General features: G+C 38.3%; 1 protein-coding gene and 1 pseudogene across 1 annotated transcript; one reads left to right on the top strand and one right to left on the bottom strand.

Moving 5' to 3' along the window:
* The first annotated feature begins 7,943 nt into the window (after positions 1 to 7,943).
* Positions 7,944 to 10,028, top strand: LOC113306743 (DNA repair protein RadA-like). Its single transcript, XM_026555654.1, has one exon. The coding sequence runs from the start codon at positions 7,993 to 7,995 to the stop codon at positions 9,862 to 9,864; it is 1,872 nt and encodes a 623-aa protein (XP_026411439.1). The 5' UTR covers positions 7,944 to 7,992; the 3' UTR covers positions 9,865 to 10,028.
* Positions 10,029 to 10,240: 212 nt separating this feature from the next.
* On the bottom strand, positions 10,241 to 13,506 carry LOC113303903 (annotated as a pseudogene).
* Positions 13,507 to 18,960: the final 5,454 nt, after the last annotated feature.

Below are 18,960 nucleotides of genomic sequence, written 5' to 3'. Positions count from 1 at the left end.
CTCTATACTAGCAGGCAAGCTGTCTAGGAGCCGTCCAATCATAATGATTCTATGCACATGTCTTTTATATAGTCAGGGAAAACACGGTTACACCTTGAAGACGTAATTGCTCTATACTAGAAGGCAAGCTGTCTAGGAGCCGTCCAATTGTTCGATTCTATATAAAAGTAATTACTAAAATTGCTCAGTATTCATGAGATATGCCATTGCCTCAGTTGAGAGACTGCATATTCACGTATGCTCTGAGAGACAATATACTCAATCAGAGATTCTTGTGGCATAAGCTTTCATGCTTCAATGAGAGACATGAGCCTCAATACTCATCTGATTGCTGGATCAGGAGCATGTACAATTATGGTTTTACGATTTTAGCCTTTGTCGAAAATCCACCATCTACAACTGAAAATCAAGATTTGTGATGAAGAAACCATGATTCAAAAGTGGCAGACTTCGCGTTAGTAAAAGACTTTAAGACCAGGGACGACTCTGAAGGTGGCTACTTGTGCTCCATCACAAGGCGTCCCATTTTATTTTATTTTTTTACCGTAAGAAAGACATCCCATTTGGTTAAGTTGTGGTAGGATTGGCCCAATAATTTTTATAGAATCCAACTTAAAAAGCTTGTTTCTATGAAATCTATGAAGTTTTTGGGAACTTAAATTTTTGAAGTTGTATTTGAAATCAACCATGTCACAAGAAATGCTAAACAAATTAGATTTAATATCTATAAAGAGTGGGTTTTAAGCATGAATGATCTTCAAAAACTGATCGATAAGTTTGCTAAGAAAAATGCAAGGACATCGAAGTTTAAATGATGATGGACACAAAATTAATAAGAGATCAGTATCTTATACTACATGTTCTTCTCTATTTAATTACAATATTATTTTACCCGTGTTGTTTCAACTTTCAATGTGCAATACATTTAAGGTGGTTCCTTAACAAGAAGGTGGAAGAAATGGAGAGAGAAGGAGTGGGAAAACTGCTCTACCTGGAGAGAAAAATTTTCACAGTTTCAATGGGATCTCAAGGAATGAAGCTGGAGTAAAGGAAGATACGGGGATTCAGTGCTTGGATCCAATGTTCAAACGTTATTGAGGGATGGTTTGCTGAATTTCTGTAAGAAGCAAGAAGTTCTTCATCTGAGAAAAGAAGATGGCCAAGGTGAGAAGGTGAATCCTCTTATCTTTGTGAGGTGAGGAGAAATGAAGCAGGAACATACTTAAGGTTTTCAAGGGTTCGATGTGGTGATGAAGCAAAATCATATGCACTCTTTATACCTTGTGGGGAGGGGTGTTACTACTGGTCAATCCTATGCAAACAGATTCATAGACTTCTGAAGGAGAATAACTTGCACAAGACAATTCAGCAACCTTTACCATAAATTTCTGATATTTAGTCCTTGGTGCTAATGGATTCAGCTCAGAAGAGAACCTTTTTAGGCTATATTATTTTTGAAGGCAATGTTTACTGGAAGAGGGTTGCTAGGGAGATACGCATTCATATTCAATGGGATTCATTCTTAGATTTAGAGATTGTTGATGAGCACTCTGCAAAGATAAAGGTGGAGAAGGAGTACCAGCTCGATTTGTGGAGGCCTAGGAAGTTGTTGTTAAATAACTCAGTAATTCATTTATCATAATTTCGTGATAAGTCTGCGGATGTGAAGAGTACAAATACTAATTCGATCAAGGAGAATGTTATACTAATCCAAGATATGGAAAAGTTGGGAAAGTGGCTGAAGATCTGTGGGATTCCTCATAGGTTTTGGTCCTATAAGCTATTCAGATCCATCGGAGAATCATTGGAAGGGCTCATGGATATTGATACCAGCACTCTGCAGGTAGAAAGTACCAGTTTTTTCAAAATCTCATTCAAAGGAGATTTTTATATGATACCGACGATTCTCATGGTTGAAGACAAAGACCATAGATGGTCCGTTTCAGTTGAATGGGACTATAATTTTAGTCCTAAATTTAATCCATCATTGGAGGAGTTTAGTAGACTGATAACTGAGTTTGATAAGATTATTTCAAGTTCAAATTCTACTACTCCCGCTTTGTCAGTGGTTAGATCGGTGCGGGTATCAGATTTGGTCTTTGCCAGGTCGAATCAGGATTTGGCACAAAATCCACCCATTTCTGAGAACAACTCAAGTCTTCAATATGGTTTTACTTCAGGAAGATATAACCAGGAGGTTGGTCAGACTCTTTCTGATACTCGGGGTTTGTTTTTTGGAAGGAATAATCGAACTTCTGATAAATAGGTGAATAATTCTGTGTTTGAGAATAATGGAGGAGAGTTTGATATTGGATGTGAAGGAGATGTTCCCACCATCTTTATATTAGAATTAATTGACAGTATCCTGACAGATGAAGCGACTGGATCACAACATGTGGTTGGATGTGGTGATGACGTTCCCAAGGAGCTGTTTGTCCAATCTAATTCAGTTAGCCATGATATTGCTTCTTCTAGAAGTGTTAGTCCTGGTAGAGGGGAGGCTGTCATTTCTGGCGTTAAAAATCTCAGTTTGGATATGTGTGACAATCAAGTTTTAAATCCTCAGATTTAGCTGACGACCTACAGATTGTTATGCATGAAGGAGTGGTGGAAGAGAGCTTTTATCTTGCAAAATCTGTGACGGAGCCTTTACTTATTCAGATGCCCCAGTCTGGTAGTTCGTTTAATGTTGGAGGACCAAATTTTTATCAGATTAGGAGACATCCAAGGTACGAATATATACTCAAACGAAGTAATTTTTTCTACTTCTAAGCTGGTTGTTGAGCTGTGATGCAAACTGGGTGGCATAGCTTCGAAGGATGAAAATCAAGCTAAGGAGGTTATTGATGAAATTTTGTTGAAGTATAGGGACAAATACAAATCCATTGCTGATGGTAAACTGGTATAAGACAGTTGTGATTCTCACGCTTCAATTAACTCCAAGGAGACGGAAGGGGGGATGGAGGAAGTTAATTCCAGGGAGAATATAGTTTATGATGGGTTCTAAAATCATTAACTGGAACATCAGGGGACGAAATTCTCATGATAAACAAATTGTCGTGAAATATTTGATTGCAGCGCATAGATGTTTAATTTGTACAATCCAAGAGACTAGAATTCCATCTTTTTCTTCTTGGTTCATCAGGCAGTTATGGTTTGATTCTAATTTTGGCTATGAGTTTATTCCTTCTCAAGGAAATGAAGGCAACAACGGTGGCTTAGTCTCTATTTGGGATAACTCAAGGTTAAAACTGCTATATAAGAGAACAGGGCTAAATTCTATTTCATGTATTTTCATATTTAGATGTACTGGTTTTAAGTTAATCTTGACCGATGCATACTCTCCGTGTGATTACAACATTAGATAATTATTATGGAATGATTTATCTGAACTGAGAAGTTGGTCTATCGAGACTTGGTGTTTTGTAGGGGATCTAAACTCATTAAAAAGTGATGCAGAGAGAAACAGGAGGGAGGGGGGTGATACAAGGAATATGGTTTTTCTTAATGATTTTATCTCTGACTAAGAGTTGGTTGGTTTTCCACTAAATGGTGGTGCTTATACTTGGAGAAACAAGCATGCCGACCCGTTGCTATGTAGGTTGGATAGGTTTCTTTTGTGTACAGCCTTTGAGACAAAATTCAGTAATGCAACACAAACTACACTAGTAAGAACAATTTCGGATCATAATTCCTTACTTCCGGAGTTGAATACTAGAGTTAGAAGGAATTCTACTTTTCGAATTGAGAATCACTGGCTAAACCATCCAGATTTTGTGAAGCTTATGGGTACTTGGTGGGAGGCAATGGATTTTATAGGTACTCCTGGATACGTTCTTTTCATAAAGCTGCAAAACTTGAAATACTTTATAAAAAATTGGAGCAGATCAACTTTTGGAAATGTTAAAAGGGAGGAGGAAGATCTGACATAGAAAGTTAAGACTTTAAACTTAGCTGAGGAGAATGCTTCTCTTTCTACGTCTCAGGTGGAAGAGAAAGAAGATTTGTTGACTAGGTTGAATGGAGTTAAGGTCACAAGAGCTAGAATGGCATTCCAAAGGGCGAAGGTGAATGGTTTCAGAGAGGGTGATAAATATACGCAGTATTTTCATAAGATTGCGAACGCAAAAAGGAAGCGAAACAACATCACTAGGTTGGAGATCGGAGAAGTGGATGTTTTTAATCAAGATGTTATTAAAAGGGAGATACAACGGTATTACTCTGGCCTCTTTACAACATCTAATTATGTATCTTCCTTTTTTGATAATATGGAGTTCAAGAAAATAAATGAAACCCAGAAATGTTGGCTGGAGAGACCTTTTAAGGAGGAGGAAGTGGTTAGTGCTATGAAGAGATGTGGTGAAAATAACGCACCAGGACCCGATGGATACAATCTGGAGTTTTACAAGGCGTGTTGGAGCATATTGAATAATTATGTGATGGCGGCTATTAATGAGTTTTATTGTAAAGGCAGGCTCGACTGGAGACTGAACATGACCTTTTTAAAGCTCATTCCTAAAAAAGAAGACTCAGCTACGGTAAAGGGTTTTAGACCGCTAAGTCTAATAAGCAGCTTCTATAAGATACTTTCAAAAGTTCTTACGGAAAGGCTAAAATTGGTTATGCCTGGTCTGATTTCAAATACACAAGGTGATTTCATTCATAACAAGCAGATTTTGGAAGGTATCCTAATCGCCAATAAGTGCATTGATAGTAGGTTAAGGAAAAGGAAACCGGGAATTCTTTATAAGGTGGATATGGAAAAGGCCTTCGATAATGTGAGTTGGCCGTCACTTTTCTCAATTTTGAGTAAAAATGGTTTCGGTGAGAAGTGGATTCAATGGATTAGTGGTGTGTACCAGAGGGTCAATTCTCTATCTTGGTTAACGGAGAAGCTACAGAAAGAGTAAAGCCAATAAAAGGTATTCGACAAGGTAATCCCCTGTCACCTTTCCTTTTTCTTCTGGTGGTTGAAGTATTATCCATTCTGATTAATCAGGAAGTTCATCATAACAGAATAGATGGCTTACAGGTAGCGGAGGGTGGATCGAGAGTTTCCCATCTACAGTTTGCAGATGACACCATAATATTCTTAAATGCTACAAATGAGTAGGTAAAAAGGTTACTTATTGTTTTGCTAATGTTTCAAGTGCTCACAGGTCTTCAACTAAATTTGGAGAAAAGATCCATGACTAGTATAGGTGCAGACGATCTTATTAAGGACTTGGCATTAAAGTTGGGATGCAGAACTGAGTCACTTCCTATTACGTATTTAGGAATGCCAATTGGGGCTGGCAGAAGAAACAATGTGATATGGGAAATTGTGATTCAAAGGATGCAAAAAAAGTTGGAGCATTGGAAGAGAAAATACTTGAATAAAGCAGGGAGGGTAGTGTTGATTAGAAGTACCTTGGAAATTCTTGCGGTTTACTTTATGTCTATGTATCATATGCTGGTTTCTGTTGAGAAGCGTTTGAATATGATCATGAGGAAGTTTTTATGGGGAGAAGATGAAAATAACAGGAAGATGAGCTGGATCTCTTGGAAGAGGGTGTGTAAGGAAAAGAAGAAAGGTGGACTGGGTATTCAAAATTTAAGACTGGTAAACAGATCTTTGTTGGCGAAATGGCAGGGTAGGTATTGTAAGGAAACTTCAGCTTGGTGGAGGAAGTTGATGTGCCAAAAATCGAAGCTGATGAGTCTGGATTGCTTCCTTTACAAGTTAATGAGCCGAACAGGGGAAGCATGTGGTATGATATTTTCAAACTGGTGAAGACTTTTTTGATGTTGTTCATGTGGAGGTGAATAATGGAAGTTCCGTAAGATTTTGGCAAGACTGGCGGCTCGATAAAAAGGCGTTAAAATAAATACCCAAGTTTATCCAGAATTAGCAGACAAAAGAATCTAACGGTGAAAAGTATGAAAGAAGGTGGATGGAATTTTAGGTTTACAAGGGACCTAAATCCAACTGAGAGGATCGATATATTGGAGATCAAGCACGCCTTAAGAGTTGTTTCTTTGGTCCCAGATGTAGAGGTTGGTATCAAGGGTGACTGCTCGACAAAAGCTATCTATTCAAAGCTTGCAGATTTCGATCTAGATTGGGAGTGTTATTCTATTCAATCAAGTTAGATCCGCCAAAGGTGATGTTTATGTTGTGGGCTTCACTCCATTACGCTATTACAACAAGAAGTGTGTTGCAAGATAGATGAGTGGTTATACAATCAAATCTGTGTTTATTCTGCTACTCTTTGGTGGAGATGATTGATCACTTATTTTTTGCAGTGCAGTTGGGCAAGGTTTTTATGGGATCTATTTATATTTTCTATGCAGATGAACTAGGTTATGCCAAACGATCTCAAAACACTAATGTTAAGCTGGAAGATGTTTTTCAGTTCGAAGAGGAAGAAAAAAGTTTGGCGTTTGATGCCTTTTGCAATTTGCTGGGAGTTATGGCTGGATAAAAACAGAAGAATGCATGGAGGTAGAGCTAGAGATAAGGAGGAACTGGCCCACGCTGTGAAAATGGATATTCATCCGTGGAGCTCAAACACAGAGATTTTCAAGGATTTGTCTATGAGCCAAGTGATCAATCACTGGGAGAACGTAATGAACATGTGATTTAACTTTTCTGATTTCATGATTGTTTTACATACTTCAGTCTTTGTACATAAGCTAATGAGAAGGCTAAGACTGAGTGTAATGGATTAAAAGATGGGGATGAGAGCGACATGTCTTAGTTGCTAAAGACTTTAAACAAAAACGTTCCCTTTCTCTATGCTTGAAAGCAGGAAAGGGTAGCGGGGATTTCAAAATAGGCGATGATTAAAATTCCTCGCCCAAAAAAATGTGAAAAGCGAGGAGACAATCCTCGCTTTGTCTTTTATTATAATAAAAAACCTAATATAATATATTAATAACAGATTCTGGGCTCATCTTTAGTGTTTTAAATAAATAAAACACTCTTGGGTGAGGAATCAATCCTCGCTTATATTGAAATTCCCTCCCTCACTGCTACATTCATGCCTCTCTTCAGCGTGACGTGGGACTTGGGCTAGGTTACCCACCCAACCGGTGCCCAACCCAAACGTTGGGCGGCCATGGGTAACGTATTTCAATACTTTGGAAAAGTTGGGCATAAATTTTACAAACCCGAGTTAAATTTGGGCAAGTATGGGCACAAATATTTTTAACTCAAGCAACCCGCCCAACTCGAAGAACTATGATATAGTTATATAAAACTGTTTTTATAATTGATATTATTATCTATTTAGAGTAATTTTAGATATTATCTTCAAATCTAATAATGAAAATATAAATTATATTTATCTCATTAATTATTCAATATGAAAAAAGTTTATATTATTGTAAATAATCTTTAGTTATTTGGAAACTTAAGATAAATGGGGCAATTGAATCTAATTATTTCTAAAATTTGTTATTGTCATATTAACAAAATCATATGTCTAGCGAAATTTGAGCCAACCTGAGGAACCTGAGAACCCGAGGAACATACTTGGGAGGACTTGGGCAGTACCTCCATGGGTTTCACGGGTTCAATGGACAATCTGAACACAGGAATCCTAGCTCGGGTCTGCCTCGGCCAAATCTAACCCGCCTAACCAACCCAAATCCCACCCCTAGTTGAACCCATACCTTCCCTCCTCCACTACACTCAGCCTAAAAAGATGGTACTCCACTGGAAAACCACCACGTAATCGCTCGCTCTCTCTGTAACTGACGCGAAAGCAGATATTTTTTTACTATTTACTTTTGGTAAACTACGCACCCCTACAGTCCTATCCTTGTACTTACGTGCCTCACCCTATGAAATGGTTCGGCTGAAAAGAACCCTATTTTTTTACTATTTACTTTTATGGTTTGGACCTATAGAAATAACTTAAGGCCCCTTCCCCTTAAGCCCTGAACCGGCGGCACCCACTGTCTGTTCTCTCTCACTTCCGACACTAAAACCCCCGAAAAACCCTAGACATGAAATCCCTCCGAAATCTCTATCGCCATAGACAACTTCTCAATCTCCCTGAACCAAAATTGCTTTCAAATCATCCCATCATCTCTTCAAATCACTCTCATTCTCTTCCCCCCCTTGATCCAACAAGCATCGATTTCTCCCAGAAACGCTTTTTTTCAAAATCAAGTGATGAATCTGACGATGATCCTAATCCTAAATATGTGTTCGATCCTGTAACTCAAACCCTTGTTCCTAGAACGATTATTAAATCATTCAATCAAAAAATCGATGATAATGATAATGATGGTGGTGGTGGTAATGATTCGAAGTGTTCTAGTTCTGATTCAGTTGTTAATGAATCGGTTGCTGTATCACCAAAAAGTGATACTCAAGGAGTGGGTATTTCTGGGTTCAGGTCGAAGGGGCAAGATTTTGTGTCAAGGAAGACCAATGGGAAAACTGGGAAGGCTAAAGTGTGTTGGGTATGTTCAAATTGTGGAAATTCAACTTCACAATGGTGGGGGAAATGTCAGTCTTGTGATGAAGTGGGTACGATGACTCGAATCTCACAGATTGATGTTGCTGTTGAAGATAGTAATATGAGGAAATCATGGGTACCACGGAAATGCGACGAAGTGTTGCCGCAGAGATTGACAGATGTGAATAAGGGGATAAATCAGATGAATTGGAGAATCCCATTGTCTGGACTTTTTGGAGCTGAAGTAGGCAGGGTTCTTGGAGGTGGTCTTGTGCCAGGTTCTTTGGTTTTAGTTGGTGGTGATCCTGGTGTGGGGAAAAGTACGTTAATTTTGCAGATTGCTGCAATGCTGGCTGAAGAGGGTGATTTTGGTCAGCCAGCCCCGGTTGTGTATGTCTCAGGTGAAGAGAGTGTAGAGCAAATTGGTAACCGAGCTGATCGTATGAGAATTGCAACAAAAGAACTGTTTTTATACTCTGGTACTGATATTGAGGATATATTGCAGAAGGCACATTTGCTTTCTCCTCGGGCACTTATTGTTGATTCTATTCAGACAATGTATTTGGATGGAGTGACTGGAAGTGCAGGAGGTATAATGCAGGTAAAGGAATGCACGTCTGCATTGTTAAGGTATGCGAAAAGCACTAATGTGCCTGTTTTTCTAATAGGGCATGTGACAAAAAGTGGAGAAATAGCTGGTCCTCGTGTATTAGAGCATATTGTAGATGTTGTTTTGTATATGGAAGGCGAGAAGTACTCATCTCATCGTTTCCTTAGATCAGTGAAAAACCGCTTTGGTTCCACTGATGAGCTTGGAGTATTTGAAATGTCACAATCTGGCTTGCAAGCTGTTGCAAACCCTAGTGAGATTTTCTTGAGTGAGCAGTACTTTGATTTCGATGTTCTACCTGGACTTGCTATTGCTGTAGTTATTGACGGGTCCCGAACTTTCCTCATTGAAATTCAAGCATTATGTACTCCTTCAGGTTCCGGTTCAGGGACTGTTACTGGGACCAATCAGAAAAGAGTTGACATGATCATTGGTATTATTATGAAGCAGGCAGGTTTGAAGCTCCAGGACAGTACCATTTATGTGAACGTCGTTAGTGGTGTTAAATTGACCGAGACTTCTGGTGATCTTGCAATAGCTGCTGCAATTTGCAGCAGTTTCTTGGAGGTCCCTATTCCGAATGACGTTGCATTCATAGGAGAGATTGGCCTTGGTGGTGAACTTCGTGTAGTTTCAAGAATGGAGAAGAGGGTGGATGCTGTTTCCAAATTGGGGTACAGACGATGTATCGTTCCAAAATCAGCTGAGAAATCTCTTGCATCTCTTGATCTGGGTGGAGAAATGGAGATTTTGGGTTGCAAAAATTTGAAGGAGGTAATTAATGCAGTATTCCAGAACAATTGATTTGCGTTGATTATTCAAGCATTTCAAGGAAGAATGTCTTTGATTCAGTGATCTTTTTGATGTAATTAGATGGGAGATTATGGCTATTATGAATGACTGGAAATACTAAGCTAGATGCTTGCAGGAAACAGGAAATTTAGGTTCATCTTTGTAAATAGTAATGCTTTAAGAGACAGACTTGGTTCCAGCAACTCTTCATTTTGTTTAACCAGAGTTCTGAGAACTAAGCATCCATGTAATTTTGTGTTCAATCCTTGATATACTTTTTGGTTAATTTGGTTGTCAAAAAGAATCAGCACTGTCTGTATTCAGTAGCAACTTGCTAGAGCTTAACTTAGAAACAAATCAAACAATCGACACCAAAAAAGATTGCAAGGAACAGAAACTAAAAATCAAAATCATATCTGAGAATCTGAATATACCAACACTTGAATAGATATATACTGCTAGAAATACCAGACACTCTGATCCCTCAACAAATTAGAAAATATTCAATATAATTTTAGCTTGCAATGACAGCCCTCACCACAAAACTTCTCATAAGTTTACTTTCTCCACCAATCAGCTGGTGAAGCCTCACCAAATAATGTTTCACTGAGTTCTATTTTTGATTCAACCATGTACGACAAAACCTACAGACTTCGATCCTTTATTCTTAATTGTGTTTTTCACTTACCAAAATATCCGACAAGAGGTGTCAGCTTGGTTCACTCGTGTTAAGGAAAAAATCTAACTCTGTTAACTAGTGTACATAGGTGCGTGCCTCACATCACATGAAATCTTCCTCCATTTCCTGCATGGACTTGTTTCCAGATGCAATTTGTTTGTTTGAAGTCATGTTTTCTGATACCATCAAACCCTTGTAGCTCCTAAGCTCTGCCTGCTTCTCTTTCTCTAGCCTCTCCAAATCTTCATGCCGTTTCTGCAGAAAGTAAACATCATTTTAACCAGTTCAGACTTTAAACCAGATCAACTAAGAAGGTAAAATGGATATTCCAATAAAACCAGTGAGTAATCACTTCAGATGGGATGAGGAAGAGATAGGATCAACTTACTTTATCTCTCTGTTGATGTTTTTTTTCCGTTCTTTCTGCTGCATCGACTGCCTCTCTTTCAGCTGCTTAAATAAAACTAGACTGATTAGAACACCATTAAGAAGAAAGCTGTGTAAAAAGTAAGAACGCGTAAATGGTCGAAATTTGTGACTAGCTTCTGCAAGAGAATAGTGCTAGGTCTTGTGGTGATTATACCACAATGGTTGACCACCTGAAAAGGAAGCTGGGGTGGGCTTTAATCCATAATATACTAATAATATTTATCTTTCCACATCAGCCACCAAATGAAGTACTCAGCAATTGTTCTCAGAAAAGGAAAGAAAAGAGTATGAAATTGGATGTGTGTCTTTCTTCGGTTAATCTACTGAACACCAAGTCAAAAACGCGGAAATCAAATCTAAATAAGCCAATAAAATACAAAAAAAGAAGATCAATGTAAAGAAGAGATCAAAGTAAGAGCATCAAGTACTACGAAAAGAATCACATACGTAAACTCTAAAAAGCTAAAGAACATTTCCAGTGAAAAGCAGCTCCAACTCATAAATTTAAAGGTCAAGGCGTCGTAATGTCTACACCGGAGGGAAAAGATCATAAAGAGTCTGCATAATTACCGAAGGGAAAAGATTATAAAGAGTCTGCATAATTACCTTTTAAGTCGGTTTTTCTTTCCACCTTGGTCTTGTTCAACCTATTAACTATATCATTGTTGCGCTTGTCTACTCTCACAGTGCGCACCTACACATGAGATATGAAAATCATTACTTTACTTGAACTAATCTACTTCGCTCGATCAATTAGTCCATATCAACTTAAAGATAGACACGAATGGCAGATATATGTACTAACAAAATACTCAAAAGTAAAATAACTTCAAAAATATAGAAGAACTAACCATCTTAGTATTGTGGAAACCAACTTGCCCAACATCCATAGAAGCCGTCTTTTTCAAGTTAGACCAAGGCGTATAGACAACATCAATATTATTGACCTTGTTGCCTGCCAAGTAACAAAAAAGCATGAGATACAAAGCCAATATGTTTCTACCACAATAAACTCGATGTAGATGGTCAAACAAAATGAAATACTCCTGGCTAGTGCGTGTATATTCTATCCATAGTATTGTTTTTCCATCTTTTCAAGTGTGAAGCCTTGGTAGGTGGTCTCAGTTTGGATATCATACAAGTGTGCCTTAAATTGAGAAGCCTTGGTAGGCATTATATTATCTGAATCCTATTAAAACAATCGTTCTCAGAAGATTTAGATACTTGCTCTTCCTTAATCACGGTTCTCAACTACTCTTATAGGCCACTAAGATCTATCGATGGATCCCATGTTATGTACAGTCGATACTCACTTTTCACATTACAAAATCAAAAGAAAGAAAATAACATCATAGCATTATCAGACTTGCCTTGGATGGAATTGGCTTTTGACAAGCTGAACACAGTCTTGAAGTACATCTTCGCTGATATCATCCATTGTCTGGCCTTTTCTCAATCTTAGATAAACATGAGCAGATGACATTTTATCTACATGGAACCTACAATGACCCAAAATCCCCGTCATGCAAATTCCATGACATAAAAACAGCACAGATATTAATAAGAATAACAACAAATAACTGTGTTCAAGTTACAAGAAAACAGTTAAAATCTTGCATTAGCTTTTGTCTATCCTGCATATTGATCCCTCACGGCTACAAGTTCGTTATAATTGAGGTTAACACTCATGTTCCTGGTAATGATTCTTCACATGAGCAAAAGGATGCTTATGCAAATCGCACAAAAGCTAATGACATGTTGCAGTTAATCCTCAGTACTGACCGACAATATGAAAACTTTATAGCCCAGACTCACTCATCTCACATCTATTCGACAAACCCGACGAGGATAAAACTAGCAGTTTCCGTGGTGCAATTCCGGAAACTTAATCACTTATCATTATTCTCATGCTACTGTCGTTTCAAAGACCGACGAGGATACATATTACTAGTTTCATAACAGACCTGAACCAATAAGTGTTGATAAAAAGACAGAAAAATTACGGCATAAAGTTCCATGATTACTGAATTTAAAAGCCGAAGAATCTGTCATTTAGAGTATGAACCCTAAAATTAAAAACTAAAACTGAATTATAACTAACACCGAGTCACCGACAAATTCTTGATTTAGGATGCTACTACTGTTTATGTCTAATGAAATCCAAGTTTACAATCACAAATCAACCCCTCTTTTTGGAAGCAAATTCAACAAATTTAAGTAATTAACCCAACTAAATTAACCTAAACAATTTCAAAATCTGGAATAATACACATAATTTGGGTCACTAAATTGGGGAAAAACAGAAAAAAGCTCAGATTTTTGTTTAGTTTAATTTACCAGATATCTTCAGGTAAGCCGTATTTGATAAGGTCTTCATTCTCATGTTTATCAAGACCCATGAAAATAGTGAGCTCCCCTCCTGATTCTGATCGCGTACTGAAGTACAAAACCATTGTTGCTTCTCAAATCAGCTAAAACTTGGGATTTTTTGTGAAGAGATCAGCAGTATTTAAGAAGACTGAAAATAAAAATCTTTCCTTATTGAAGATTTTTATGAACAGAGGAATAAAGCGGCGCACCTATATGATGAGGAATATTTATTAGAAGGGTTTTGTGGTTTATCGAAGTTTGATGTGATACATTGTGAAAACCGTTGGATCAAAGAGCAAAGGGTGTTAAACCTTGGTTAATTTGACCAGTGACATGAGTTCAGTGGTAAAGTCAATGGGATGGTACCAGTGACCTGAGTTCGAAACTCGTCTGCACCAAATTTTTTAGCGATAAAATAAAACTATTTAATCTGACAGTTAAGTAGTCAAGTGTAAGGCCCACATCCGGAACTAGTGAAGTCACAAGCGGAGTGTTAACCAGTCCGGTTTGTATAAGTTACTACTCGAACTAGATTCAGAACCAAAAGTGGAAGTGAAATCAGTCATGGACTCATGAGTGGAAGAATGAGATCCGGTGTCTAGCGGGTTGAGTCCGAGATCTAAAGTGTGATTAAATTGCAGTGCAGCCAAGAAAACACTGGGTATACTCGTTGGATCCTTTAAAACTGTACAACCAGTGAGCACCTATATGTTGCATGTCGACAACGTTATTTTTTCCAATACTTTTTCATCCGAAATGAAATCGACTTTATTTTTTATTTTCGATTGATGAATTAAAGGGCTTGAAGTTTTAACACCATCTAAGCATGTATATGTATAAGTTTTTTTAATTATCATCAAATTATATATATTTTTTTAGAAAAATATAAATATGTTGAAAAGCAAAAAGTCAATATTATTTTATATGCTTGTTGTATATAATTCAAAAAAAAATTCAAATATATAAAATTCGCAAAAATCCAATATATAGTTCGGAATATATGAAGTCTTAAAATATGTATCTTCAATTTCATAAAACTTGGCTGAAAAGATGAGGGTACCCAAATACACCACAATCTTTTTATTTCAATCTATAAGTCCTCTACCGAATGTGATCGTCTATGGACAGAGTCGAGACAATACTACAATTCGGCTCACACTTCGTGTAATCGTCTATGGATACGAGATCGAGACAATACGACAACAAGATAACTTGTGTGATTAACTATGGATACAAGATCGAGATAATACAACATAAAAGTGTGTTTCTTGATAATAGGTTCGGTATTAACCAAACTCTATAGGATCACTATCAAGTAATGCGGAGTTGACGTATACGTGTATTTTACTTTATTATAATAAACAATTATAATGCGGTAAACAAAGTAAAAGACATAGCAAGATTTTTTTAACGAGGAAACCACAAATGCAGAAAAATCCCGGGACCTAGTCCAGTTTTGAATACTCTCAGAATTAAGCCGCTATACAAAATCTAATGCCAATAGTTGAGACCAAGCATACTACCCCTAGCTACTTAATTCCCTCAATATCCCTGCGCCTTCGACTTCTAGAGTCACGCACGTGAATAACAAGTCCTTTGGATCGTATTCCAAACAACAAATGAAGAATTTTTTTGGTAACCACTCTAATCAATCTTTGATGCAGGATATAGATGCGTTGTTGACAAATGCTTTTTTGTTTAATCTAATAAACTCCTTTGTCTGGTTAGATCAATCTAACTTTAACTACCGAAATAGTCAAGTTTCGCACTCAATCAAAATAAATCTCCAAGAGATATATTGAGAATGCCGATCTCATGCAAGTAATCAATCGAATAAATCTGATTCTAGTTGGATCCCAGCCGATCAAGGTTTATGCTCACAATTCACAAGATATGAAAACCAATAAGAAATCTTCTTCGTCTTCAAATCTTCTTTAATCTTCAATAAACCTGCACAACACCATTTGAATCTCTTGTGATAAATCATGCACGGAACGGAGTCTGTTAACAATGGATTATCACAAGATGTTTGTAGATCTAACAACAACTCTAAAGATCACGTTGATACTTCGATCTAGTTTGAGTGAATCTTATATCATAAGAGAAGATTCTCAAGCATAAACAAACTAGGTGCAATTAAAGTTTCAACAACCGTTAGTCAATCAAATCAATCGAAAACTAATAACACTGCAATTATCTAGTTTCCCACCAATGGTACTCGTAGAGCTTCTTGATCCCAGAGAAGTCTTTAAACGAGCGGTCGAAAAAGATTTTACCTAAGTAGGATACTTTCCTCTCCGAATAGACGGCTCCACCAGAAACAAAAAATAATGAAGTTTGTCTGGCTCTTATGATAGTTTGCTAGAAATGCGAACTTAGGTATTTATAGACCAATGATGTTTGGACACCAAGGAATTTCCAAAACCGAAATTATTCTCAAGATATGCAATGAATGCTCCATTCGATTTTCTTAATTCCAATAAATGTTTTGTTCAATATTTCTGAAATCTCTCAATAGAAAATCTCCAATTAGTAAATGCACATTGTTAATTTTTATTCTTTAGAGATATGCATTGTTGGTAATTAAAGCATATAAAACCAAATACCTTTGATTCTTAATTTATTTTGGCACAGGATCACCTTGAGTACTAAGGAATATCTTTGAACAATAAATGATAAGAGTTATTTTTCATGTCCAAAGTATGTTGACATCTTTTCACTGCAAATCCTTGTTCATATTTGCATGGATTTGCATTCTTGGAATCGGTTATACCAAACAAGTTTAGAATTGGTTCACCTATATTCCAAGCTGCAAGGAAGAAGGTATGAGAACATACGATGGCAGCAAGTGAAACAAAGGGGAAAAGAATGAAAGAAACTTACTGAGAACATGGAGAGGCGAGGAATAAAATCAGCATAACTATCCATGAAAGCCTTCATCTCATGAATGCTACCCCTGCGTATTTCACCTAGGCTCTGAAAAGAACGAAGACAGTCTGGATCAAAGAATAGATCCTAAGCCATCTGATACTGAGCCGTCAAAGCATCCAGCTTAGAAGCAATCTCCATAAAAAACTCAGCTGATGGGGGGAAACTTCGACAGCAAAGGGACCCTTGAAATCACGAAGGATAGCTTACAGGATGGTGTCATTAGAACTCCCAAGGCTCGGATTCTCAGGTAACTTACCTCTCCCATGGTCAGCAGACGCTCCACCAATTGCTTGATGAGATAACAATGGTTGATCATCACCACGACGAACAGTCGGCTTGGTAGATGAGCTAGGAACAATGAGTGCTTTGCCATAGGTGCTACCCAAATTCATATCACCAGCAGAAGGAAGAATACCAAGGTTCATCCAATCAGGCGACGAAGGTGGTGGACCGACAGTCTTACTTGCAGGGTCAGTGGAAGTAGATTGAGCACTACCCAAAGAAGTAGACGCAGTATTGAAGGAGAAGCTGCCTAGTGAAATCACAACCTTGTTCTTCAGTTGAGAAGCTGAACTACTGACCCTTACGACTGGGGTAGCACCATTTGCAGACGAACCACTTGAATGTTGCGAAGTAGCTGGAGAAGAGGAAGGCCCTTGGTAGACAAATCCATGGCATTGGTGATAATAGGAGAAACAAGCTGCGTACTAAAAGAAGCCTAAAGCGTAGGAACCATCGACAATTGAACATGGATCGCAACAACCTGAGTACTTTATTGACTCACCAACAAAGAGCCACCAGCAGCATGATAATTATCACCTTTGACAGAACCGGCATGAACAGGGCTAGGACTTAGCTTTGAAAAGTCTTTCTCAATATCATCCAGATGAGGGTTAAGGGCAGTATCCCCAACATCTTCAATGTCCTTCATGTCGTCGGGCTCCTCTTCAACATCCTTAGGGTCTTCATCAAACTCTTGATGCGGTACCAACACTCACAAAGAGCACGCCGATAGTTACCAGTATACTGCATTACCCCTCGAACATGCGTCTTGTTCACATGATCATCCCTAGCGGACATGACGTCGTAATAGAAGGGATCCTTCCTGCTATAAAGAGGAAGACGCATACTTGCGTCCAACTGACCAATACTGATCAACAAATTGTCCTCTTCATAGGAAAAGCTCCGGATCAGAGACTCACTAAGAATGTCAGGACCATCAACGAAGGAGATCTCGAACTTATTCAAGCGAAAAGACTTGGAAATATCAGTAAGGGACCAGCTGGCATATCTATCCTTATCATGGAGATGCAACCTTTGTAACTCATAGTGAGGCGAAGGGGGAGGAATATTTTCGGTAGCAACCTCCTCTACCTCAGGTTCCTCAGCAACCTCAGGTATCTCAGAGTCCTCAGTAGCCTCAGGAAGTGGAGAAGGTGTAGCGTCAGGATGATCCGCGGATGGGGATTAGTAGAAGATCTATGCCTCGAATCCTTACGCATAGGTTTCTTTGGAAGACTCATAATTCCTAACATCAACAGGAATAACAGTCCATCAACAATGACGGAGAAAATACGCAACCAACTCAAAAATGCAATTGGGGCAAGAATAAACATAGTTTGGGAATGGGTTAAAACTAGCCAACCAAAGGGAAACAATCAGAGAAGCATATAACAAATTCTAATGGAGTAATAAAGCATAATAAACGATCATGATCAAACTCAAAAACGAAGACAATCATGATGAAAATCATGGTAAAGCACAAATGGATTAAGATCCATTTTCCCAAAAAACTCAGAAAAGATCATAAATGTTTCAATCTACACATGCAGACATTCAATCATCTCCAACATCGGAAGAAGATGAAAAACAAGAAATAAAAGCATAAGGCAACCATGCCAAAGGATGAAGAAAAATGGGAGTTCACTAACTTGTGTCAGTAGATTGAAAACTTGAGAACGAGAACTTTTGGGATTCGATGGAGAAATCCAACAGTTGGAAAGGGGGAAGAAGAAAATCTTCGTGAAAGAGACAGAGCGAGAGAGCGACAGTGGGAGAAGAAAAAGGAAGATAATGAATATCCTTCCTTACATTCCTTCTATAGGCGGCTGAAGATTACAAAAATTTAGTTATCCCGAAATTTAAGGGGCAGTTATTGCATGGAAGGACACAAGGGGATCACACAATCCGTACGTGCAAAAGTGGCGGCGTTATGAATGGTTTTCTCTTCCAATCCTACCGGTTGGTAGAATATGAAAGAAAAGGGGAAAACTGTGGATACCAATATTCTCACGGGCGTGTGTAACGTATCTGGTGGTCACGTGCAGGATAACTGTGTATCCCAGCGATACACGGGAACCTGAGGAGCAGCAGACCCCTTCTTGAGTTATTTTTCCCCATCTCGATGAAGGATACCTCGACGGCTTAGATGGTAAAGTAGATCCTAGCATAGGGAGGTGGAAACTGTCGAAGGGACAAAGGTAGCTGACACATCCAATCAGCATTTAGTGTCGTGATCCTTATCTACACGTTTGGAAAAGAGCGCGTGGAGTGAAGATGATGTGGCATAGTCTGACTGGCGAAGCCTCGCGGTGAACGAAGGTACAATCTGTACCAAGATTGGGTAGTTTCCGAAAGAACGTGGGTTAGCTGAGGTGGCAAAGCCCGACTGGAGAAAGCAGGCGGTGAACGAAAATACC

This window comes from Papaver somniferum, chromosome 8 (genome assembly GCF_003573695.1).
Source record: "Papaver somniferum cultivar HN1 chromosome 8, ASM357369v1, whole genome shotgun sequence".
Taxonomy (NCBI): domain Eukaryota; kingdom Viridiplantae; phylum Streptophyta; class Magnoliopsida; order Ranunculales; family Papaveraceae; genus Papaver; species Papaver somniferum.
The sequence above is the reverse complement of the archived record's forward strand: the minus strand, read 5'-3'. Positions and strand labels throughout refer to the sequence as shown.

Bases quoted from the DNA above. Each gene is read 5' to 3' on its own strand.
- LOC113306743 (XM_026555654.1), top strand. From the start codon at position 7,993: ATGAAATCCCTCCGAAATCTCTATCGCCATAGACAACTTCTCAATCTC.